Below are 26,966 nucleotides of genomic sequence, written 5' to 3' on the forward strand. Positions count from 1 at the left end.
GCCTGTTTGTTTCCTTTATGACACCTTTTAAAGGGTGAAATGTACACATATTTATAAAAAAATTGGCGGCGATGGAATCAAGTATATAGGTGATGATAATACCACTGTCAATCATGATTCATATTCACCGTTTCGAACACAGAACACGCATTGAAATACAAACTAATACCCCCTAATAAAATCTAATGATTGATTTCGGCCAGGCTACTGATATGAACTATTGAGGTTTCATCGTACCCGAATTGAGAAATTAGAAAGCATCGACCTGGTTTGCTTAGACACCACTGATGTCGCTCTTCGGACTAAATATAATCGATTTGAATTTTGCCTAGGGCTCCGATTTCTGTTGGTGGAGAGATGTCCCGCTGAAGTGTCTCAGAGCAAGGCCACTAGAGATATTTAAGCACCCTGACCTTGAAATGAAATGCCCCAGGAAACGGGAAGGCGTGAGCATGGGAGGCAGCAACAGGGGACATCAACGAAAATTAAGATGAATGCACTATTGAAGCACCAATGATGGAGGGGAGTCCGTTATATACAGCTATTACGAACACTCTCCGGGATCCTCTAAGCAAAAGCAGCTCGAATATCGAATGATCGATATTTTACTTCCGGATTTGGGAAGTATTAAATTAATTCAAACGACTGTTAGTGACTATAATTAATGAAGGTTCGAATATTTCTCCTACCGCAAAGAAGAAATCTAAGCTAAAGATCGTGGATACGAATGATAGTGTGTAATTTCTATTGAAAAAAATGAGAAAAAATTACGCCGTTTGAAAGATTAAAAAATAAGGTATTATCTGTTAATCCTACCAATTAACTTTTATTCGAAGCAGAAGATGTTTGTTGGCGAGGATCCTTCGGTATATTTTTGAATGAAATATCATCACATTTGGATATGCTCCCAATAATTCTAATCTCGTAGTTGCAAGTAATGTAAAAAGCGTTTGAATTTCGTTGAAAAGCGTTTTCCATTCCATAAGAGGGACTTCAAACTTCAATATATCTTGCCATGAAGCATTTCGGGGCTCCAATGAGTTTAGTTGAGAGTTGGCAAACGTTTTGATAGCTCTCCCTGCCATCGAAATCAAGCCGTTTACCTTGAATAACTCTGAGGACGATGACAGAGATAACCATCGAAACGTTGACGAGCAGCTAACCAACTTCGTTGGAATCTCGCTAAGATTTGAATAGTAAAACAATATTTGGTGGTCTCTTGTTAATTTAAAACTGATAGTACGGGTATTTGGGGAGATTCCTTTATAGTTATTCCGCAATTAGTAACGCCGGCGTTAGTAGTCCTGGTTGTCCTCCGTGTTTCTACGCTTGGTAATCACCGGGGCAGCCCTGGCCGTCCATTCTCTTTGCTACGCGCAAAATGACTTCCAGCTGACTTGGCTCAGACGGAAGGAGAGGCGAATCAGCGGCGAAAGATGGGGCTGGACCGCGTTTCTCTCCTTCTCTCCATCGAATCATCTCCCCTTCGTTCCGTCTCGCGGCAATTATTTCCGTCTGAGACCTAGTTTTGTGGATGCTGCGGCGGCAGCCGGGGGCTTCGTCTTTGACTCGACCCTGAGGCGAGCGACGGAGTCTTGAACTTGTTAACGCTTTTCTTTAGGAAAATCAGCTGAATACTATCGCAAAGAATAATGCTCAACTGAAGAGGTTCGCCATCATATAAAAATACAAGAGCGCTCATAATGGCAGTAACCAAAAGGTGAGTCCATCACCGAAACCCCAACTTTAGTATTTAATGGGAAATAATATCGTTCGGTAAATTATTTTGATGAATAGAAATAATTTAAATCTTAATGGTTCTCTTTATCCTTATGAATTAAATGCTATGGTATTCAATTATATAATCGATATGAAACAACACGAAAAACCAAAATATCCCGTCGTTTCTCGTAAGTTCTCGTTGAATCTCGCGCAGTAGGGGTAATCTGCGGAATACAATGATAATTATCGCTGTTATCACCACAGCGATTCCACAAATTTCCTCTCATACGCAAGACTCGCGAGAGGTGACGAAAAAGGCCTCGTTGACAGCTGATAATTCTTGACGCAAACTGTAATGGTGTTCTATCGACTAATACTTTACAGAATCGAGATTACCACCTCCAACTAATAGCCAACAGATATCCATTTTAAAGTCAGCCAATATTCGACCTCCATTGGAAATGCTTGACGATGGATGCAATGAGTGAAAAAAACAGTTAGTACACGAATTTCATTGCAGCTAGCAATGATAAACGTCACGTCATAATTTAAGAGGCTAAAAAAAACAGTGGTTACATGTCAAAAATACTTTATGAATCTTTTTGAAAAGTTATCATATTTCAATTGTAATGAATTGCTTTAATGAAAGTAGAGTTGCAATTTATCTGCTGTAAATAATGTTGATTGAAACGGGTGTGCATTTATCATCTTGTCTCAATTCACATTAAGTGTCAGAGCATTTCATTTAAGCTAATAAATTTGGAATAGGATACTTGTTTTAAATAGCGTCATTGTAGCGAATTTTCTCAGAAATGTACTTAAGGTATTCCATGAGGGAATTTAAACGGAGCTTAGGAGGAATGACGGGTGGTTAAAGGTAAGAGGAGACGAAGAGAAAATTATTTCCTCGTCGAGGTAGAACGTCTCATTGAGTCACTGCGGCCGTCTGGATTCTCGGCGAAGAATCCTAATAAGTCGACGCAGCTACACGGAAGCTGCTGGGAAGCGAAGGAACGAGCGACAAAACGCCCTGAGGCCCTTGAATTATTTCCGCGAGAATAATTATGTGGAGGATATCATCCATGAATGAGCGGCTCATGGCAAGCACACCTGATGCTATAAATAAACGGCGTTTTCCCCGCGGACTCCGTCAAGTTATGTGGACGCACATGCGATTCACAGGTAATGTGGGAGGGGGTATCACCTTATTACAAACTTAAAACTGGTAAGTGCCACCGACTTGTCGTGTCTAGCGTCTCGCGTATGGAGCCAAGCAGGAAAAGGGTGAATGCAGCCGAATGAGACGTTGAGAAACGTCTTTAAACACCATGACATATCCGATCTCTTTCACTTTTAAATTAATTTTTTCCAAGAATGATAAGGGAGATCACAACATTATCACGTCAAAATCAAATTGTCACTTGAAAATTTTAGTTTGCCCTCCCGAGCTTTGAAATGGTGTTTCACCCTAAGAGTTGATACGGCCTTCAAATATATTTTTTCAAACTTTTAAATGTAATCACAATGTATATTACAAATGAAATAAAAAATAGACGATAACGATTTTCTTCAGAATCGTTGAACATGCTCGCATTTTCATAAAATTAAGTACCATATTCACCTGCTTTTACGGAGGACAGGATTTTGGGATATTCATTCCATGAAATGCTAAAATCACCATTTGTAAAACCAATTGGTCATTATTTGACACCATAAAAATGCAAATGCCGCACAAATATCATCCTAGGAACTGACAACTACCTTAGAGCTATTTGGTTTGAAGGCACGACCCAGAAGGAGCCGCCTCTACTTTCTCAATCAGAATTCTTGAAATTTTCCTTAAGAAATATTGAATTTACCACATTGTGCTGTTTTGCTTATCCCAAGGGTCCTAAATTTTCCCCATTTTGACGTGAGTTTCCCAGACTTTTCTTTCTGCTGTCCATATCACTTCCATACCTCTATTTTAAAACGCTTATCAAATAGACCTTCCGACGAATCACGTTGCCAGCAAGTTGGATGCACATAGCGATGCGTATCCAAGACCCAGGTCCACTAATAAAACCGACGAGACGAGCTTCTCGCCCCAAATGCCGCAGGATGTCCTTATCTCCGCCCGTCATCTTCTCCTGGACATGTCCTCAGGCACGCGGGCATCGTCTGGATGCGTGCATTTTGATGCCCACATCTCGACCCAAAACTGCGCCACAATAAACGCATGCCTGGCAGACCCGTCCACCAAGTGGATCACACAAGCGCAAGGCTCTCGTCCCCTGGCTCGAAATATACTTGTTATAAACACGAGGTGGGGGACCTGATCCAGCTGAGCTCCTTTGACGACCGGATGCGGGTACCAACCCCCCCTCAAAGCGTTCCCCCTGCAACCAGCACCCCAACTGCTCCTCCCCCCCCCTCATGAAAAATATGTACCCTTGGCACCCCGTTGTTGTGTCACATCCCTGCAGATAATAAGGATCGCGGCATATAAGGGTCGGGATCTTCGGCAAAGTGGGGCGGGGACACGGAGAGGGGAACGGTTGGTTAGGGAGAGATGGTTGCGCGACACAGGAAGCGGGCCCAACTGTAGTGAAACAGCCGCGAAAGTAACTGAACACACTATTGTAGTACACATACACCATTAACTGTGCGCTAGTCTACACCTCTTTTCAAGTGAGTACACCGAGTAGGTTGGAGTAGTATACACATTTCTATCCATTAGGGCAGCATTATTGTAACACAATAATTACGTGGTGCACAAAGCAGGGAGCTATACATCAAATATCACACATAATTTGTTTCTTTCCATACCTTTTGATACAGCTTTAAATTGAAGCAAAAAAAATCCCACATTTAGACCCTAAAGCACATTAAAATAAGTATGAAGGTATTGATGACGAAAAGAGATCAAACTGACCAAGAAGGCATATAATTTTTAACAAGTGAAACTCAACAATAAAACTAAATAGGGTAAGGATAATATTCAGACCACTCAAATGAAATTATGCACGCTAATTGGCTTGATACTCGAAACGGCATAAGAAATTCTCGGCTATCAGAACATGCACAACTGAAAATGAAAATTATTTTGAACTCGAGCCATATGGTACTGGTTAATTAACGTGAATGACTAGCAACTCCAAAAAAATTAAGATTAATGCGTGCGCATTCATAACATGGCTCCCAGGAGTACGTCGTTCCAATTGTAGTAGATGGTGTACGAATTTGTTTCCTTTCCTCATCTCTACCCAGAGACAACAGATTAAAAGATTGGCAGGAGTAAGAAAGTTAACTCTAACCACGATGGTAGCAATGAAAATATAAGGTATATCATTTAGCTGAGAGTAGTCCTCGCTAATAAAAACCAAATTTTTAGGTCATCGATAATGAAGCAAATTGTTGGATCGGGAGAATTGCACAACTATGTCAGGTGGGTGATTTGACAGACGAAAGAAGAATTTCAATGGACGGCAAATGAGGAAGCAGTCGAAAGAGAATCATTTCAATGAATCTCAAAAGTTAAACTTAAGAGATAATAAGAAAACCTGTTCAGAATTAGAGGCAATATGCGGAGGTAATAAAATAATAATGAAGAATAATCCTAATGCAGCAATGTAATAGTAAGTGAAGTGAGGAGAAATAAAAGAAGACTGCTATAAAGACGTGATTGGTGGACTAGGATGAGCCAATCCAAGAAATGAAAATCTAAAATATTAGTCACTCCTGAGAATTGCATCGGAATTTCACTGACTCACCACAGAATTATTTACAACTCTATTTCTTAGTAAAGAGCACACAAAAGATCCCATGCCGTAGGAACGATTCAACCCTCTAGATACGATGATGAACCCAAAGATGAAGTTAATATAATGATTCCAATAAAAACAGTCCACTATAATTCGCAGACAGAGGAACGAACTGCATAAAACCAAATGCCGCAGTACGAGCGAAGCTATGAGATTCTAAGAGCGGTGAATCAGCTGGAACGAAAAATTCAACCCCACCACTGTGGCGGAAATCGAGGAAAACGATCACAAAGGAAAAGAGAGGGAGAGGAAGATGGATATCGAAAGAAAATAAAAGAGAGTGTGAAAAAGAAATCCTTTAAGTGCTGCACAAGCCGACCGCTTGAATGACTCCCAGGGCACCTTTCTCAATTCGTACCTTGACCTCCACACACCGCACAGGTATTTTTACGACACACATCGACTCTTTGCGAGCTTTTCTTTTTTTTTTACGATCACTACTTAACCTCTTGCACACGCACAGGTGCTCAAAGAGGGAGGCTGCGGTATCGGCGAAGGGGGAGGGGAGGGGGGGAGAGGAAGAGGATTTGAAGTTTGCACGGAGTGGGAGAGAGAGCGTGAGAACGGCGAATCAAACAACACCACCACCGCTCTCCCTCAGGGCAACAGGATCCACTTTATCCCCCCCCACTTTCCTCCCTCTTACCACTACCCCGACTCGTACGGGGGCGCTTCAGACAATTAGCGAGTTTTAATTAACGTAGTCCACAAAAATGCGAAGTCAAATGCTCTGACTAGAGATGAGGCAGAGGATTCAAGATTCGGTTAATTTCTATAGAATTCACCAATTAGAGATTCGAATACTAATCTCTATCGCATTCGATACTCCTTGGCGTAACTTGGTAGAAAGACATGACTTTCCACCCTCCTCAACCTGCTGCCGACTCGTGCACGGGCGTGAGAGAAAATTACCGAGTTTTAATTTACGATGTCTGTAAAAATTATGGAGCCTAGAGCTATGACTGAAAAAGAGGAGGATTTGATGGTTCATTCAAATTCTACTGACTTCATTAATTCGAATATTAGTATCTACTGCATCGCATGGTGTTTGGATAACGTAGTGGAATGTCATGATGAAGTAACTTTTGCCTATTTTACCAATCATCCCGTCACAGGAGGCGAAGAATTTCTACATTAAAAATATAATATTCGGCATTGATTGGATGGGAAAAGAGGCTTCGTGAGAAAGGAAGTAATATTGAACAAATATATGAATAAATCAACCGCAAAGAGGGAGATAATGTTCTTTTTATTTAGTTTTGACAACTATAGTAATTCTGATTCGGTGAATTTTTGGGATTCGATACTGCAACCTAACTAACACGAGGGAATATCTAAGCTTAGTCACGCTGAGTAATAAATCCAGCCTTCAACAGTCGATACAAGGATGTAAGACATGATTTTACCTTATCAAAGTTAATTAGGCACGACATATTTGGGAGACTTTAACAAGACAAAGCGTCATATACCCCTTCTTATTATTATAGTATTCTACCGATTAAGATAGGTTTCCGAAGAAGTGATTTGGGAGCCTCCCTTTCCTTCCAGCACTGCCTTCTTCAATTCACTGTAAGGCCTACTCCCTTTCAATCTATCTAAAAATCCTATTCTGTTCCTTCCCCTCCCTCGTTTCCCTAACATTCTACCCTCTAACACCATTTTCAACATCCCCTCTCCTCTGAGTACTCCCTCCATCCATACCTTCTGTCTCCTCCGTATCTCATCTAAAAATATATTCCTTAACAGATAAAAAATTACAATATAATTTAAAACGTAGACTTTCTTTTCACCCTGCATGAAGTCACACAGCTGCATTTAGGAGAGCAGTGAACAAAATGTAAAAATAAATATTCTAATCCCCACCCTGATCTTGGTGTATTCCTATAAAATAGACCAGGGTAGCCTTGCATCACTCCCAGAAACCGTCGGACAGCGCGCGAGAAAGGATTAGAAACGGTGCCAAAATTTCGATTACTTTTAATAACAGTCATCACCGAAAGGATTCGCCGAGACGCGCGTGAGAATGCTCGAATGAAACGTGAGATCTCAAAGGGGAACAATCAACTTCTTCACGCGCTCAGTAGGTGTGCCATTTCCGGAGACTAATTGGCTAATGATAGGGAGGTTCCTCCGATCCGATTAGCCTTATAGAGCAATTCTGGCGCGGGCTGATTCTACGAGCTCTTGTATGTGCATTCTGTCGTCAAAAGATCATTGGGAAGAGCTAATTGTACTCACTGACAGAGATCACTGGAAGTTATAAACTATCGAAGACTATAAATCACTGGTATTAAAATTCAATGAAATTTTATTCCGCCAAAATTTTACAGAACTTACATGACCATAGTTACGTTATCGGAACTGCAAAGAGTAAAATGAATGAACCATATCTTCAGAATTACAAATCTATTACATGTATAGACACAAAAAATTAATATCTCAAAATAGAAAGACTTTTATATAGCTCTAAAGAAAGTAATAATTCAGTTACTGAGACCGAAGTCCTCCCTAATTGTGAACAGGGGATATCCTAGAAAAAATGTTTACTGGATCGGATCACATAGGAGGTTTCCGCGAAGCATAATTCCATATTCGGTTCAAGCATTTTTATATTTTATTTTACAGGCTGACGATGTGCCATTATTTTATACCATCCATATACGCCTCCTCAAACGTTTCCCCAATGGAAGAAGCCCCTATGAAGCCAACAAGAAATTCTCTTTTGGTCAAATGTGCCGCAAGAGAGCAAGTTTCAGATTCAGGGTGAGCAAATGGAAAAGTTGACTCACAGGATTATACTATAAGGAAAGCAGGTGCGGAATCGATACTCATAATTTACAGGAAACCCGTTAAAACTTTTTTGTAATGAAAAAACACTCAATAGAGCCTGAAATACCTTCCATCAGCGTACCAAGCGAAGACTTTCGCATTGATTCCGCGCATGGAATTTATGTAGAGGTCTTATGCGTATAATGAGACATCCCAGCGGTGATTTACCAGAAGGGAGAGACCTGGGGAGGGCGACCTTTCTTATCGGCAGCCTTCAAATGGCGCGGAAGAAAATGCATCAGTCCCGTGCAACAGTGCAACCGTGAGGGGAGGAGAGAAACATGCACATCTCTCTCTTCGTACCTCTCTGTTCGCAGGACTGACGAAGGAGCATGATCACCTGGGTCCGCGAGAGAGCATCGCGCTGGATTGAGCCCAAAGTCATTAAGAAATCATCACTTTCCTGACTCGGACGATAAATTTTCCTCACACCTCACCTCCGCCGGGTGGAAACTAATGAGCCGCGTTTTTTTCTCTCCTCCCTACTCATCGGCTGGCGAAACTGACTCCGAGTGAAAATGAAGCGGCATCTTCGCGCGTTAGGCGAGGTGGTTGATAGACACGGGAACTAAATCATCTCTCTCCGAATCGAAGGGGGAGAAGTGGCCATCAACGAGAGGAAACGCCGAATAATTTGCGGATTCGTCCGCTTTCTCGCTACAAGCCAACTCTCCAACGGGCTTTCGACCCACAATTCCACTAGGCCCGTCCTCGCGGTGTGATACCTCTGAACCTTGAGCTTTGCGAGTGCCCAGAAATCGGATCAAATCCACAAGGTTCAGGCAGAGGTATTATAAATGGAAGCGACAGTGAGTCGGAATGATTGGACGTCGTGAGATTAAAAATTTAGGAATCCACAGGATTCATTTTTCTGATAGCTATTTCGTATGCAAAGTAAAATGAAGCAAATAGAACCAAGAAAAAAGAAAGAGAACGATAAGGAATCAGTAAAGATATAAATTGGTCAGTTCAAGAAGGTTATTCCTTAGTTGGATCAGTTCAATTGATTCTCGCATTATTAAAATAAACACAGCCAAATAGACGAAACGCATTCTTATTTCAGTGATAATTTAAAAGTTAAACATCTTCATGCTTTGATTCTATCTCAAATACAATACCTTACCGGCATTTAATATCCGATAGTCCCTAAAACTATCTTGATACTTGCTTCGTTTAGCGATACTCCATGTTATGCCTCGTACCCATTAATTGGATTGCAATGCATTGTGAAGACGAGGGAACAAGTATACAAATAGAACTCTTCCCCCTAGTTCCGCACTAGTTCACCAGGTGCGTGGAAAAAGAAACAGGTACCGCATTCACCGTCTAGGGTACGATCACCTGACCCACTTCGCATCCTTTAATCGGGGAAAAAACGCAGCGTGAGGTCCTCGGGCACCTAAAACCGTATGAATACATGCATCTTCCTAAAAAAAAACTCTCGGGCCCGAAAACTAAGTCGTAAAGCGGGTGACTTCCTCCGCTCGCCGCGGAAGGATAAAGATCTTGGGAAACGGATTGGACCAACCCCACATGAAGACCACGATGCTAATGAACACGGAAGAGACGTAAAAACTTGTTTATTTTCTCGAGGAAGAGGAAGCTCTCTCGATTCGAAACAGAGTGACAAGGGAGGACTCGGCAGAGACACCCGGGAGTGCAGGGAAAAAACAGCGATGGGACGGAGAGATAAAACTCCAAGAAATGAACATGGATGGCATGTTTTCATTTGGGAAACGCAGGGAAAGGCGAAGAAAACGAGGACGAGAACCTGAAGGATTTTTTTCCGAAGGGTCTAGGAAAACATTAAAGAACCGTTGAAGTCGATATGAAGGGACGGGTGTTAAAAGGAATTTTAATTAAGCAGCACGAACAGAATAACCCATATGGTCCACGACAGGTATCATACGGAGAGCGTTAGTTCGAGTACCGAACTGGAAGAAAGACGGAACAGGTTTATGCTTAGTCACCGAATTTAAGCATCTTAGGGTTCGCTTTGAAGGTCGAGGAACTAAAATGCTGTCCGGTCATTTTTTCTCGCTTCTGTGGAAAAGGCTGTGAGGCAATGCGATATAATCAGTCTTTCGAATTAGGTGACACCGGACTAGGACGAAACAAGCATTACGGAGTGATACAGTGATAAACAAATAGTGGAGGTTGGATTAAAGAGAGAGACAACATTTGTGTAAATTTAGGTGATCAGGGCTAGAATATGGTGAGTGTTGTATTAAATCAGTGGGTGGATAAACCCTGGGAAGAACATGAGTATTTGATAAGCACTCTCGATGAATAAAGAATGAAAAAAACAACATTTATGGGTTTAGCTCCAAGCAAAAAATCGCAAAAATCGGGATACTAAGATATCTTCATAGAGAGTGCACTAGAGTTTTCTACACACGCAGATTTCTATCCCTCCAGTTGTGCAGCAGAGAGAAAACTGCACAGTTTATTTAAAGTGGATACCTTTCATTAATTTTATTTGCGAAATATAGTGCTTCCACCTTAGTTTACTCTTAGCTAAACGAAAACGATCGCAATCATTCGACCAGCGCAAAGGATAGTGTTTCGTCCTCTCGCTGGGAAATGCACGATGAACCTTACGATCACGCCACCTTCTAAGAATGAGTACTTGCGCTACCGATGTCATAAATGATGCAATAATTTCATGAAAAAATTATGGATCCTCTCACCTCGACGAAACTTTCGTTACGTGGCGTAGCGGGAGAGGTGCTCCAACCGAAAGCATTAGCCTACGCAACTCCCATCACGAGAATTCGCAGACGATGTGATTTTCACAACGGAATATCGGCCCGTGACCTGCTCGGAATTTGAGAGAAGAATCCGCGACAGGAATGACAGGAATGGGAAGGGGATGGTGGGGGCCGGTATTTCCGCCAGGGCGTAGGCGATCTTGGGCTGTTGTTCCTCCACCCCGCAGGCCATGGATTTTTCAGGGGTGCAGCGGGAGGGTGGCGAGGATTTTTCGGAACTGCCGGAGAATGAAAAAGCTGCTCTAGGGTGAGATATGTTCCAGGAAAGGCCAAAAGAGAAGGAAATAAATATAACAGCAGGAGGAGGAAGAAATTCGGGAAATGCAAAAGAAAAGAAGATATTGAATCAAGTATTTTGCCAAGAAAGAAACACCCGTACGCTGGAATTTTTGGTTCCTATGAAAAAATATGCCAAAGAATATGGCAAAAAATAAAATTCACTCAAATTGGTCCAGAAATAATTTAAATTTTTGCCCATATCACGATGATCAAATTCGATCTACCCAAACTAATAAATCATTTAAAAAGTGATTCTTCCCCAAGACGATGTTAAATTAATTTCTTCTGTGATAATTTCTTCTCTAATATTACATTATGATCTTCAGCTGAATAAAATTACACTTATATGCCTCAATTTTTCACGAGTAAAATTGATTAAGGTTCTCTTTATGCTGATAATATATATGCCATTTTTCCAGAAAATTTATAATAAAATTAAAGCTGCAACTCAACGCCGCATTTATAAAATTTAAGGACCAATCATTCTTTAAATTAAGTAAATATCTGCGAAAATTCGCTAATGCTAAGTTAGTTTCATGAAGCTGGTGTGGCAGTTGTTTTTGTAATTGAAAGAAAATCCTCCGCATGGTTGTTGAGAAATCTGTGTATTCTGGAAATTCGTTAGATTTTTTTATTAACTAGACATATAGTCAGTGGCAATGATCATTTTCAAAAATGCGATAAAAATTTGGATTAGCTTCATTAATTGATTGATAAATACAACATGACTTGTGCGGTTAATTGCCTGGCAGTTAGATTATCTTATGGAAATAATTCATTGCGTTTAGGTTTAAGATCCGAAAACTCTTATGTATGATAGAATACTTATATTACTGAGATACTTTTATAGAAATATATTACAGTCAACGACTTCACAGTTATTTATAACTGGGTTAGGAATATTGGTAGAGAATTTTAATCGCTGCGGAATACCTATATTCAATTCATATTTTATAGGTAATAGCAGATCAAGGTCGGAATAATATGAAATTTTAGCCTTCAAATTGTTGCTAACCTCAAATACCTATTTTGAAACAGAGGAACATATTATTGTGCATCAAGCTTTAAATACATTTTTTATGGCAGGCACTAAATCGGTCCACTAGTCTGTAGTACTTTTACATAGTAGCTTTAGCCTTATTAAAACAAAAATACGAGTATTCCGTAAAATAACGGAATATTTTAACTCGCTGTTTCTGAGAAATGACGATCGTCTCGTAGTCATTTCCCAAGAAGGCGAAAACTAGTAGTTTAATAGCCGAATTCCATCTACTTTTTTCGAAGCTAATTGAGTGATGCCGTTAAAAATGCATTACAATTGGAAGGATGCATTCGGATATCGAAAATTTTCGGGAACTGAACTGCGTTTGACATAAGATGTGGGCATAAGAATACACTTGAATACGAGGAAATCTCTTTCTGCTGCTCTGGAAGACAATATGTTACAAAAGAAGCAATCAAAAAAGCTAAATGTGAGTGAAGGTATTCTCGAACCAAATAAGCGACTTGCTTTGGGAAAGGGACGATGGAATACAAAAAAAAATACTAACACATCTCAGGTCAACCCACAAAGAAATCAAATAGCAAAACAATAATGTTATTCACCCCAGCATGTAAACGTTCTAGGTATTTGATAGCAATGGTAAAAAGAATCGGGAAACCGTTAAAAACCAATCTGGTCAGTCCAAAGCTGATATTTTGGGAGAAGAAAAGGAGATTGAAGGGATTCTAGGAACTAAGGTAATGGAATCGTTGATATATTATTTCCACGAAGAAGATTTCGTGAATGAGAATGTGAAGACCTGCGTTGGGGGGTGAAATGCGAGTCCACACATTCTCTAAGGTCATCGACATGGGACGCAGAAAACAGAAAATCACGTTCAATAGGCAGTGGTTTCAGCTTTATAAACGAGTACTGCCCATTGCATATTGACGATTCACTTTACCGCCATGAATTACGATGAACGAGAATGCGAATTTTAAAGGTCATACCGAACTTAAGACTGAGTAGGTATTGCTAACAGGCTCTCTCGTTGGTTACGTAAAAAACTGCTTTCATAACGTGAACACGCGACCAGGTTATGGATGCATTTTGAAATGTTTTTATAGCCTCGAATATATAGTCGGCTACAAAATAGAAGGGGAATGCCATGTCGTGATTGAAAAACTCCCACATCTACCTTATGCATCCAGCAAAATTGAAATGATTTCGGATGACCTCGACACATGTTACGGCTTGTGTTTCTGCTTAAAATACGCAAAATAATTTCAACACTTTCCCGCAGAAAAACAATTGGAATGAAAAAGTTTCTCCACGGATGAAAGACGAAATGGAGGGCATTAAAATGGAAGAACAATGATGCACCTACCAATTATATCTTAAAGCAGATAATAGTGGTTACTTTTGGAGCCAACAAATAATAGGACTTAGAGAAAAAAATCGATTGAATGCTCAAGATTTCTTCGAGTATGATGATGAAAAAAGACGAGTTTCTGAAATTACATTGAGGCTGCCACGCTTCTCGGAGCTTCGAAAATGCATTAGCAGTAACTCCCGTATCGACCCAGTCTCCTGATAGCTAAAATATCATCACAAAAACTTCTGGCACGAGCTCGCCATCGACTATGCGAGAAGATCTCGAAGCTCTCATTTTGATGGAGAAGAACGCAGCACTCTCGATCGACTTAACACATTTTATGTTTTTTTCCCTGAGTTGTTGTTCCTTTAAAATTTACGCTACCATATTAAAATTCTCCACACGTGTCAACATTTGCCTCAATATCAGGTAGTCAGTCAATATCGATATTAATAATTTGGCGGTAGCTGTGTTGTATCATAGAATATGTATATTACTTACTTAGCATACTTACTCTACACTATACTCTTTTGTATAGTTGTATTTAGTTTAAAAATCATACTTCATTTCGTATACATTCAACAATAGGCATAGCAATCGGAGCTGAGGCTAACACTTCATGTATTTCTTTCATAGAGGGTACGGCCTAGTCTGGCGAGTTTGATGAAATCGTTGAATGTTGACTTATTATGCAAGAACTTTGCAAATTTTGAATTGATGAAGAGTATCACGGTAGACTCTGAACGAATTCCAGATCAATAATGACAGATATTCAACCATTTGGAACACCAAATTCAAATGCATTGGACGACATTCCAAACTCACAACAGGTAATAAGTGAGGCATTCTGCCAGCGAAAGTACCACGTCGATTGTAGAGGTAAGGGTTAGAATTGGGGCGTCATAGTAAACAAGAGGAATAAGGAACTCACCCCATCCTCATCCACTAACTTTAGACGGGAGCAATGCACGCGAAGGTCATGGCAGCATGGTGATCGGTTGGAGAGCGAGAGCTAAGGGGGATTGAGTGTATTGGGATGAGGGAGGACTCATTGGACGTCTCCTAAGTCCTGTCACCTGAGGAGGCCAAACGCATGGAGCCCCTTCCTTCAGGTTCTCGAAAATTGCAAGCAACAAAGAGAAAGCAATTATGACGTGAAAATTTCCATCATGACTATTTAAAAGAGTTAATGGCGATATTGCAGGTAAGTTTTCATTATTTGGGCGCCTACGGCATGTCAACGTCAATGTCCGATCATGGACTTGAATACGGCGTTGCATTATCCTCGAATCTACATGAAAATGATTTCTGCCATCTTTTCTGAAAACTTAAATAGCATATAGGCGTCGCTTCTGAAACAGCTAAATGCTGTCACCTTCACACCGTAAGCCAAAAAGGCATTAAATAAGAAATAAACGTCATCAATTTTATCAAAACCACTTAAGGTGGTACTTTTGTCATGATTTTTACTTGATAGCCCTTAAGTTCACAGAGTGATGACAGTCCCGTCGAGCAAATTGGGAAACGGCATTAGTCTTACCCTACCTTTCTTCAAGAAAGACGCCATGGTAATCGCATGGCCAGAGAAAGGAAAATTAGGGAGGAGAGGTTGGGCCAGGAGGCCACCGTTCCTTGTTCGTGGAGTCTGGCGCCAGTAGGGTAGGGGATGATGACGGCGGCTGATCCACGCAAACCGCTATCGCAGAGATCCGGGAGGAAGAAATGATCCTCCCACTTCCTCGGATGGAGAAGAGTACGTGCAGATTCGACCGCGGAGACTTCAACGAGCGAGGAGGAACGGTAAATAGCCCCCTCTGCCATAATTACGCGTAACTTATTATTGGGAATCAGGCAGATCATAAGTCCTCCGCTAGTCCCTGATTATATAGCATGCCGACGGTGTCATGTTCGCGATTTTCTTTAAGTCTACAAAAGGATTGGAGGAGTTTGTATACGCTTTGAGAGGACACACGAGAGGCCCTTGCCAATGAAATACATGACACTTTTAGACTTTTAGAAACTTTTATCCACGGTGGAGAAGGAAAAAATATTTCGACGTGTTCTCTTAAAGGAAATTTGAATTGAAGAGAAACGAAAAATTTAATACAGTCCTCTTCATCATGTGAATGCTATGATTTTAAACTGATAACAACCATGGCTTTTTCTTTGGAAAATACAATGAAGTAACATTTTCTTGTTTCTTTCCACATTCTCTATCGTTCCCAAAAATATTGTCTCACAATCAATTGAAAAACCAAAGTGGTGAGGAAGTTTGCTTTAGGTGAAGATATTTAATGGAATTTTCGAGACTATCCCATATTTTATTACTAGAAAGTAAGAGAAAAAGGACCAAATCTGGGATAAACGGAACGTAGACTAACCTGGAAGCTGTATCCCGGACATAAGGAGACCCTCTGGCAATTCTTCCACACTTCTCGCCGGGATAACACTCTCCGATGGTGGACAACCTGAAGCAAAAAACAAAGGAAATATGATAAGAGACATAGAAAGACATTTCTCAGATAACCAAGCCGTCTGAGAAGACAAATGCGTTCTTTAGATGGCAGGACATAATATAAATTAGAGTTGACCGTCGAGGATCATTGTAACGTGAAGTGGGGCAGGCATAAATCACTCAGGTGATAGAAAAAAATTGCCAGAATAGCGAGTTTAACGTGCAGTACATTAGCATTGTTTATAAGACAGCTCACTAGGTTTCGAATGCACCTTTCGATCATGTTAGCAGTAGATGAAAATTATTGATCCCAATATGACATTTTGTCTTTGAGGAGTCATGAGGAGCTCCACTAGTATCAATTTATAATTCCAGTGACGAGAAACATCATATCATACATTGCACACCTAAAGAATAAATAACCATTGCTTCGAAATTTCGAGCACATACCTGGGTCTTGTTAATATTCAAATTGAAGTCGTGGAAAAAAATTAAGAGCGGAAAGTTCAATTTACAAAACATTTTTGAGCCAATTTACCTCAAAAAGTGAAGTCTAAAATTTTAAATACCTTCATATCAGCAATATGGACACTGCAGGTGAATAAAATAGCACAAGTCGCTAGTTGTCGAATGCAGGTGAAAATGAAAATTTATTTGGCTGCATAAAGAGGCATACTCACGATAATAGCCTTGACTAATCCTCATCACCTCAAGAGCCAATGGAAAGGAAAGAGTTTTTGCCATAGTCTTTTCAGCATAGCTGTTTTTTTTACCAAGTGTGCTCCGTTTCATCGCTTTTGGCAAAGAGGGGAGAGTGATTAAGAGCCGAGTTAAAGGAGTAGACGGAGAAAAAAGAGGCAAATGGAGAGATGTGAAACGAAAGGAAGAAGATACAAAAATAAAACAAGAGTGATACGAGTCTCGGACTCCAAAGGAATTTGTGAACCTCGATCTTCCCCACCCGAGAGCTCAGTGGCAATCTCTCAAAACTCGACGAGAAATGATAGTCCTCGACCTCATTCCACCTAGACCGCATCTCTCCGCATTTATCCTCAATCACCGGCTCATTTTCTAGGATCCGCTACCCTTTTTTATAGAAGTCCAAAGCTGAATGGGATCGCTTGCAATTGATGTTATGGTATCACAAACTCACGCCGAGAGAGTCCCCGCTTCGCAGCTATTTATCGGTTTTGTGCATGGGCCTCGTGTAGTTCGTTGCAGTTTACACTCTTGTGAGCAATTCATTTTCCCAGTGAAAATTTCCTCCTGATCGTGGAAGTAAAAGAAAACTCTAGAGATGCCACCTAATCCTGAAAAGTGGGCGGGATATTCCGCATTTTCTTATTTTAAACGTACAAGAGATGGGCTGAATGGGGTAGATTTATTTCATTGTAAATTATCCTTACATTCTATCTACCGAATTATTTAAAGGAATAGTGTTTTTTAGCCTGATTGAATGACCACATTCAGTTTTCACTATGGAATTGCAATAATAAAAGTGTTGAACATGTATTTCAATTGTACTTTCAATGCAACTATAGTCATTAGCAGTTTACAATTTTATATAAGGGCATACATTTTTTGTACTTTGCTGGTAGCTCAATTCAGGCCTAATAACAGTGGAGACTACCTATGACTCCCGCTTTGGTGTTGCAGAAAATTATAATAATTATAATGGAGCAAATAAATATAATTATTAATTATTATTATATAAAGAAATGAGCACTGACTGAGAGACGCAGTACTGTTCATATTGATCGGTTGGGAGTTTGTATTTGGCTCCTCTTCCTAAAGTAAAGAGCCATTTGATTTCCCTATTAATTATTCCCTATTATTTATCAAAGAGAAAATAAATAGCCTGCCTCAACAGACTCTGGCCCTTTCACCCAACCCATAGTCTCACTTAATTAACGCCTCGGTGGCGGTGGGGTAAAGTCCACGCCTGCCAAACCGTAGGTCGTGGGTTCGAATCCCGCCTGGGTGGGTGATCCCTATCCAGGGCATGGATGTTTGTTTTGTACTTTGTTAATATTGGAAACCCTCGTTGTAAAAGGCCGTCATGTGCTGTTTACGAGGAATTTGATAAAAAATAAATAAATTACGGAAGGATTGGAAATATTGATAAAATAGGACATCTCTTAGCGACGCGGGCGGCACGAATAATTTGGACCTACAGATAAACTTAAAGGGTGAGTAACCAAAGTTCGACCATTCCATTGTTGCAAGCAGTACAAGATATCGGCAGCAATTGAAACACATGAGAGTTTGCCGCGCGGCGATAAGAAAAAGGAGGAAACATGATTGTACGGGAGTAGTATGAGGGAGTGACTGAATAATGGAAGAATGAACGGCCTCGAAGATGAGTTAGCCCATTAAAAATATCAGCCCACTGAGGGATAGAATGACACGAAAAGAGATACCCCTTCTTTTCGTTAATTATTAAAAGCCTCCTCAAGCCTCCTCTCCTCAGGGGTAAAACTTCGCCCAACCGGTTCCTCTAGAGGGCGATGAAGGGAGGAGTCGAAAAAAACGAGAGTAATTTGTTTTGGGGAAATCTTTGAGCAGCCAACATTCGTCTAGAATGAAACAAACGTTCCGATACGTTTCATCCTATTTTCCTTGACCGGTGTAAACGTATCCAATGGGTCAATCACTTTGAAGGATTCTACGATAAAGGAAATTCTAGACGTCTTGCGCACCCCCATAGAGGGGAGAGTTGTGAGTTAGACCCGAGGATTCGATAATTGAGCATTAAAGGACGATTTGATAGAAGTTTTTATGCTAGCTTCTCACATTAAAGAAATGAATGCAACTGAGGCAGGCGAGATGTAGTGAAATTACATTCTGATTTAATGAAAAAGAGAGATGGCAATTTTCCACAAAATTCAATAATATACGACACATTCCGACCGTAAGGTCGTTCTCATACTACTTGAGGACTTGAGAATGACCTGACGGTTGAAACGCGTCGTACATAATTAAATAAATCTTTCAAAAAGTAGCCACATCTCTTTTTCGTAAAATTAAAAAAGAAATAAAAGTTGTAGGATTTGATTTCCTTTTTCAATTGAGGGTTCTTAAGTTCTATTGTGTCTCCATCGTGTAAAATATAATATATTCACTAAAATCTATACTATATGGGGGATCACTCCCATACTTTTTGAAATATACTCTTCCTTCCAAATCGCTCGTGGCAGCGTCCTTGCGTATTTGCCCTATCCCGTTGATTATGCAGCTCTGTAGCACGCTTGTAGTGAGGACAGGGGACGTGGGGGTAGGGGACGAGAGGCGCGAATACCTCGGGAGCTGGTCCGCCGATGGGGCGGCGGCAGGTGCCGAGGCGATGGGGGAGGGCGCTCGCCCCGTCCAAAGGGCGATGGCCACTGACGCTCGTGTCGACCGACGGGACGCACGCCGTAAAAATGCTAAAAAAGGAAGCGAAGGAAGGAGGGAGTGGATGCCGAAGAGTTCCGTGGCGTAATCACGGGGAAGATTGGTCAAAAACTTTCTGCAAAGCCGTCGGACGTCTTCTCTCGACGGAGTGAAAACACGGATTAGGTAGCTTATTCTGACGTTTTATGACATTACTCTTATCTATCTAAATCTTAGGACAAGTCAATCGACAAAATGGGGCAGCTTTGTGAGGGAATTAGGGTGAATGAGGGGTGTTTAACTTCAGGGCTACGCGTTTTTCCAACTGCCCACGGTTTATTGATTCGTTACGCTTGAGCTCACAAATTATGGGCAATGAAGAGAAAAATTAATGTAAGAAGGAAGCAAATGGTGAATATGGGTGTGACACATAAGGGAGTAAATTGTATGGTAAGCATTTGAAATAATAAGGTATGGCACGATGCCACCTTTTAAATCTTGAACGGCTCAAGGAATTACTATACTTGTTCACAACTCTCATGGAGTCAAAGAATTATGCCTTACTCCTTGGAAAATAGAGATAACATCTTTTCTTTGAAATATGATGTAATGACTGAGGACAGCTGGACATCTGCCCCAGGATTTTCACCGTTCCACTCACGATAGTTGCGTAAGGTTGAACATTTTAAGTCTGAGTGTGAGGGCTTCGCAGCATGTACTCCAGCTGAAAGTTCCAGATAGATTACATGTTCATTGTTCAGCCCTTGAAGTGCACGTATCCATGATTAAATATTCAATAAGAAATTTAATTATTTATGCGTTTCTTAAAAGTAAATGAACTTTCTGTTTTTTGAAAATCCAAAATGTTCATTTGCATATTAAATACGTCGATAGTGGAAACTATAGTCTACAGGAGGCTAATTCAAACACGAAAGAAAACTTCGAAGTAAAATAATACAATACTAAATTCCTTCGTGTTACAGCTTATTTCGGCAACTTTATCATTAAAAAGAACACAGGTAATCGAGATCTGGCGGCGCAGGGAATTGAAGATTCAAGGACTAATAGAGGAATGTGTTCTTCCATGAAAGAGACGAGGAAATAAAATTATGAAGAATAATTCTCCAGAAAGCAATATGGCGTGCGTGGCACATTAAGTTACATTAGCACAGCCACAATATGAGGACCAAGATGAAGTAAACAATGGAAGGAAAATTCCTCATAGAAGATGAAAACGCAAGAAAATGGGCAAGTCGGGTAGGATAAGGCCGTTTTACACGGTACACGGAATTGCGCAATCTGACGTACGTGCGAAGGCGCAATCAAAATTGCGTCGTGTAAAGCGGTGAATTGCCAGAACACATACGAGAATGCGTGGATGCGAGACGGCAAAATAGCCCCTGTTCTAATTTCGTTCATGCATTCGCGCAATTCCACGCCATTTTAGAAATTAATGCAGCTCTAAACTGCGCAATTCCGTGCTGCGTGTATAACGGCCTATACAGGGAATAATAGGATACAGAAGAAAATGAAGAAACTGACATGGGATTGGGAGACAGGTACGGCTGCTGCTGATATACCATTTTGATTAAAACGTTAAAACGAATCATCATGAAAAACTTTTCAATTTTCCCGACCGAAATTTGCATTTTCAATACGTTTCTTGTGCAAATACCACCGGGCCCGACTACCCTGCTCTAAATACATGCATTTTCAAGCAAAATGAGCGGCTCCCGAAATTTAGGCAACTCTAAAAATATGCCGATCTATCCCAAACAATGGTTTGTGTGAGAACCAACCTTGGCCTCAAAGAGCGGAGTCGTCTCACGAAAGGAGGTGGATCTGGGGCGGGGCAGCTGAGGGGCGACCGCCCCGGGCCACTTGCCTCAATCCTCCTCCCCTGCCCTCATCTCTTAGCGAGCAATTATGAAAACATGAATTTTTAACTCACGCCGAGGCTGGAGAGAAGTGGTTTCTTTCCTCTCGCAGTCAACCAGCCCGCATTTTTCACCGCGCATACGTAACGAGCGTTCCATTAGCTGGAACTGGACGTCTGCTGAATATCTGCGAGACCCCAGTAAAATGTATGCTAGAAACGTGGTGAAGGATTTCATCATTCAAGCAATGATTGCGTGTTGTCTTGCAGGTGCGAAGATGCCGTATCGAACATAATTGTTTAATTAGCCATTTGCTAAATGCTGGAAAATGTCTACAGTGACTTAATTATTAAAGCATTTGCTAATACCTACCGCTAACAATATGAAACTATTCAAGAAAACCTACCTGTTAAGGTTGAAATGTTAAAAGACGTAAACAAGATCGATAAATATATTGCTATCAAAAATCTATAGTAACTAATTTTTTTCCAAGCAACTACGCCTGTAATAAATTAGGTGGGTGGAAGGATTTCAGAACCGATTCAGCGACCAAGACGAACGAGTTTGGTCTTGAGGAAAATTAATTATTTTTAACCAATATAAACGCAACTGATGAAACATCACAACGAAAAATATCGCAGAGAAAATTAGAATGACCAATTTATTGATGAATAGATATCATTATTGACAGCAAATCAACAGAACCACCAATGAGAAACCTCAGCAAGCACATCTCTTAATATACTGGTGAAGGCATGGAGTAAGGGGAATAAGGAAATATTTAGAGCTGTTACTCACGGAGGCCACTATCGTTCGACCTCATTCTGCCACTATTCGACCACCCCTGAAACCATCCAGGGCTCTAACCGTGTTTGTACAGTGTACACTATTGAGAAGCGCATGCTTACTGCAGGCGGCAGAAGTTAACACGATGGCAATAATAAAAGGGGAACACCGCAGGGTCCCATATCGTCTGCATTTATTAATATCAGTGCACGTGCCTTCGCCACTTCGGCCGGGTCAGGATATTAGAAGAGAACTAGAAGCAGGACTCAAGAGCAGAGAGGATGGACTGGCGGGTAAAAAAGCTCTCAAAAAGTCTACGACATGCAGTAGGGAGGAAGAGAGCATGGGAGAAATAGCGCCCGAGGGAAGACACAGTGGGGAATATAAATATGAGAAGAGAGATAAGAGACGGGAGAGTGAGAGAACGAGTGAGAAGGAGAGGGTATTATGGGATCGGGCTGCCCGGGGCTGCCACGTGTCGTCGCAGAAAACTCTTGACTCCTCTCTTTTGAAGGGTTATTGCGAGGGGCTCCTTCTAGGGGGAGGGGCACTACGAGGTCCAGTGAGTGCATGAAAAGGGGAAGCGGTATATTTTTGCGGTGGCGGACCCAAATACGCATAAGGGGATAACCGGAGTGACGGTTTCATGGCAAAATATGATTCACTTAATATTTACGTTTATGATTCATACACCGATACAATGATACTGTTGTATATAGGAGAGCCGATAACGTGCGGAGAGTTTTAGAATAAGTTGAAGGGCTGAGCAACGTTAGGTTGAGTTCCACAGTAGAATGTTAAGGAGGAGTTCAAGATTTGAAAATATTTAGCGTAATTAAATTGGAAAAGTATAACTTTTCAGCCTAGTTTTATAAGTCCATTCTCGATTTTCCAGCTGTGAGTTGCTAGAAATATTGAACCTGTAATCGCAAATAACTAACTCACTGGGTCCTATAGAAATTACCAAAGACATCAGAGATAGCAACGGTTTCTCGATTAATAAAATAAATGGGGTCACGAGATAGGACGACTCAATGCATTATTATATTTTTGCCCTCACTGAGTTTTCTATGAATTTTTCTTTTTCTTTATCTTATCATTTATGAACATAGTTAGTCGTGAATTTTTTCGCGGTAACTACTTTCCTTTTTCTATCCTTGCAACCGTTGGCAAGTTTTGGCTTTCTTTGTGAGTTCATTTGTGATGTGGTCTCGGCTTAATAGAGCGATGCACGCTTGTTGGGAGCTCACACCACATGAATGTAAAAGCGTTGTTTTTTTAACCACGCAGATAATTTTAGAACCGAATGGTGTGCATTTGGGGATCCTGTTGCATACCGGTTATTGCTTACCTCCTGCCAAACACCCCAGACGTGGCTCGCAGGGTGTTATGTAGATGTAGACGCATAAATCACCCACAAACGTGGTACCGTCTGTTCGACACCACAAGGTTCGCTTCGACGATATGAATGGGTGGTCATTGGTGGGACATACAGGGGGAAAGAGAGACAATGGGCTGGGAATGAGGGGATTGAAAAATCGAGAGTGAGATAATATAGTGCGTGGACGCACTCGTCACGTGGGAAGGTGTGAGATGAAGTCATCTGGCGGGCAGAGGAGCATTTGGGGGCGATAGCTCTCCGTGGCGTCACGCTCGTGGTGACTCGGTCGAGGGGGCGTGACCTGGGCAGCTGATGCACTCGCCCTCCGATGATGCCTCTCGGGGAATTAAAATCAATCCTTCGTCCATTTACATGCTGGGCGGAGGGTGAGAGATAGGACATGGACACGCGAGGTGGTCGTAAATACGAGAGGAGGAGGAAGAGGTCAAAAGGGGGTGGGGAGGTGATGGAAAATACCCGGGTATTTATAATTCATTATATGTATACTGGACATTCACCCTGTGGAATCACCATAATTCATTGGTACAAGGGGTATTTAAACGATCTAATCGCAGCCCATGATGGACTAACCCTTTAAATTATACGTCGAAAAGTAAAGCAATGCACATTACGTAAGAGGAGATTACACAGTGGCGGAAAGTTTTCAATCACTAAAGACTTTTTTTAAAGCAAAAATGAAAGGAAGGATTCCTCTACAAGACGTGGTATGGTCAATTGAAATACTGTCTTTGATCAATGTATCACCTTAACCATAGATGACACTTAGAGCAAAATCTCACAAAATCGTTTATACACTAAATTTGGGTATTTAACAGGGGTAAAAACAATGAAAAATAACAGGTTTTAAATAAACTTGACACTGGGTAGTTGTTCGGCCCATATAGGTGGATAGAAATGGACAAGTACATGCGAGATGATCGTAAAAGCGAGAGAAGGGAATGAGGAGAGGCTTCTCCTTTTTCTCTCTCTCTCGCCCCAGACACGTGGTCCGACACGTGAAATGTTGGCCATATGTTTGTTTCCATCCTCCACTTCCCAACGATCCCTCCCCCCACTCAACTTCTCCGAAGAGATCGAGCCGATGGGATTTCGGGTTAAAATTATGGCCGGCGGCACCGCGGAGGAGATGGACGGCGTCGCCGTGAAGCGTGTGATGAGAATACGAGAAAGGGAAGAGGGTGTAAGGGGTGAGTGAGTGAGTGGTGATGGCCACGGCAGGCAGGCAAGGAAATGAGGAGAAATATCAAGAAAACAGAAAGGGGTTGCACACACATTGGAATCAACAATATTGACGCAGGGCAATGAAATAAATAATTATGAAGATATAAGTAACTGTAAAATAAAATAAAAATACTTTGTTCTATTTCACACTTTATTTTAAATAGTACGACCCGGGTTTCTGCATTTCATGCTATCATCAGGTTGCAGTCAGCAGGTTAGTTAGATATGCAGAAACCCGGGTCGTACTATTTAAAATAAAGTGTAGAATAAAATAAAGTATTTTTATGTTATATTATGATGAAGCAGTTCCACAAAGTAACGCCGGAGACCGTGTCTTATATATAAGTAATTAGCTGAGGTTTTATTTTGTACACGTTTGCTATATTCATAGTTTAAATAATTCGGTTTTAGTCCAAAAGATTGTAATACAATCACAGAATCGGGTTTCAAAATCTTTCGATTTCTACTGCGACGAAGATTTGACAACGGCCTCTTTTATTTAATACCCTTGAATGTCCTCTTTTAATTTTCAAGCCAATTAATTAAGCCAATCTCCAAGACATCCGTTTCCTATGGATTAGGGAGTAGGTGAAACATTTTTAGAGGAAGAAATAATCAGAATTTCTAAAAAATAAGGATACCATAATGCCGTCAAACATCAATTTGATTTAAAAATAAAAGCATAGAAAAACAATGGAAGGTTGGTTAACACCGTATCCAATTGTTTTCTTTTGGCAGCATAGGTAAGTAAAAATAATCAGTTGTATATTCAATTGTCAAAATATAATAATAAATAGTATAAAATATCGATTTAAAAATAAAAGCATATAAAAACAATGTAAGGTTGGTTAACACCGTAGCCAATTGGTTTTTTGGCAGCATAGGTAAGTAAAAATATTCAGTTGTATAAATGATCTTAAAAAGGATAACAAAACTTGTTTAATGCTTCGCAATAAATATTTATTAAAACTAAATACACATTAAAACATATACCACAAATATATAAAACCACTGACATTATACCTTTTCTTTTGAAAAATCTATACATTTAGCTCGTCTTGTTATCGTTTAAATTATTGTGCAAGTTGGAATTCAACCAGAATAAAAGATTAGATTACTTAGATCATCCATGAGTGATTATGTTACTTCAAAGATGCGAATACAACTAATTATAAAGGAAACAGGGAAGTTTATAGCAACGAGTAACGCATGGCTAACCCAAAATGAGGTGCCAAAGACCTCAGTAATTTTACGCCAGCAATCCAACACGAATTTAAACGAAACTACCTACGAGGAAATAAAGAAATAAAATATTTCCCCTCTGGACCAACCTCTCATTTTCGCTCGCCACCCGGAGAGCCATCACGCATGAGCTACTTTCCGTGGAAGGAGAAGTTGGGTAGGAAAAAAACATGAGAAAATTCGAGGAATATAATAAACGTTTCAATTTGAAGCTCTTGAAGTGGACCGCCGCACTGGAGCTGAACTCGGCTGAGGGAAGAAGCGGAAAAATTGTTTCGCGAAGGATATGAAAAAAATGGGAGAAAGGCCTCTCTTTCGAAATTTTGGGCGGTGAGACCTTCCGACGAGACGAACTCGGTAATCAGCATCTCACCGAACCGACTCTCTCCCATTCCGACCAAAACCGCGTCGTCGCTTCGATTCGCAATTTTTTTCGACTCAGTTGGCAGTTAGAGTCGTTGGTGAATAGTTTCTGAGGACCTGCGTTTCTTTTCGCCAAAAGGAAGGCCACGGTGCGTCTAATCAGTTTTGAGTCATATGGAAAAGACAAAACACTGCGTGCGCTTTACGCTTTGCTGATATGGTTAGGATTGAATTGCTTTTTTGTTCAGCGGTATCATTTACCTTTTTTATGTAATCATATCAATTCTATTTAAGTGTTTCCAGGAACTTCTTTATGAAAAAAGACAATGATAAAAATATATGCTCAATTTCTGATGACATTTTAAGCTACAGGAATAAGAGATACTCAAGGCAAAAAAATAATTGCACACGATCAAGTTTTCTATACTTGAAAAAAAAACTTTACTTTTTAAATGCAATGTCCGTTTGGGAAAAGACTGAGTTTACA

General features: G+C 40.7%; 1 protein-coding gene across 3 annotated transcripts in view; it reads right to left on the minus strand.

Moving 5' to 3' along the window:
* LOC124162954 (puratrophin-1) overlaps positions 1-26,966 on the minus strand; it is a 1,076,650-nt gene that overhangs the window by 219,683 nt on the left and 830,001 nt on the right. For all 3 annotated transcript variants that reach the window (XM_046539729.1, XM_046539737.1, XM_046539745.1), the window contains one exon: positions 16,143-16,229. In XM_046539729.1, the coding sequence (XP_046395685.1) occupies positions 16,143-16,229 (87 nt within the window). The remainder of the gene's footprint in view (positions 1-16,142; positions 16,230-26,966) is intronic.

The sequence above is a fragment of the Ischnura elegans genome, chromosome 1 (genome assembly GCF_921293095.1).
Source record: "Ischnura elegans chromosome 1, ioIscEleg1.1, whole genome shotgun sequence".
NCBI lineage: Eukaryota > Metazoa > Arthropoda > Insecta > Odonata > Coenagrionidae > Ischnura > Ischnura elegans.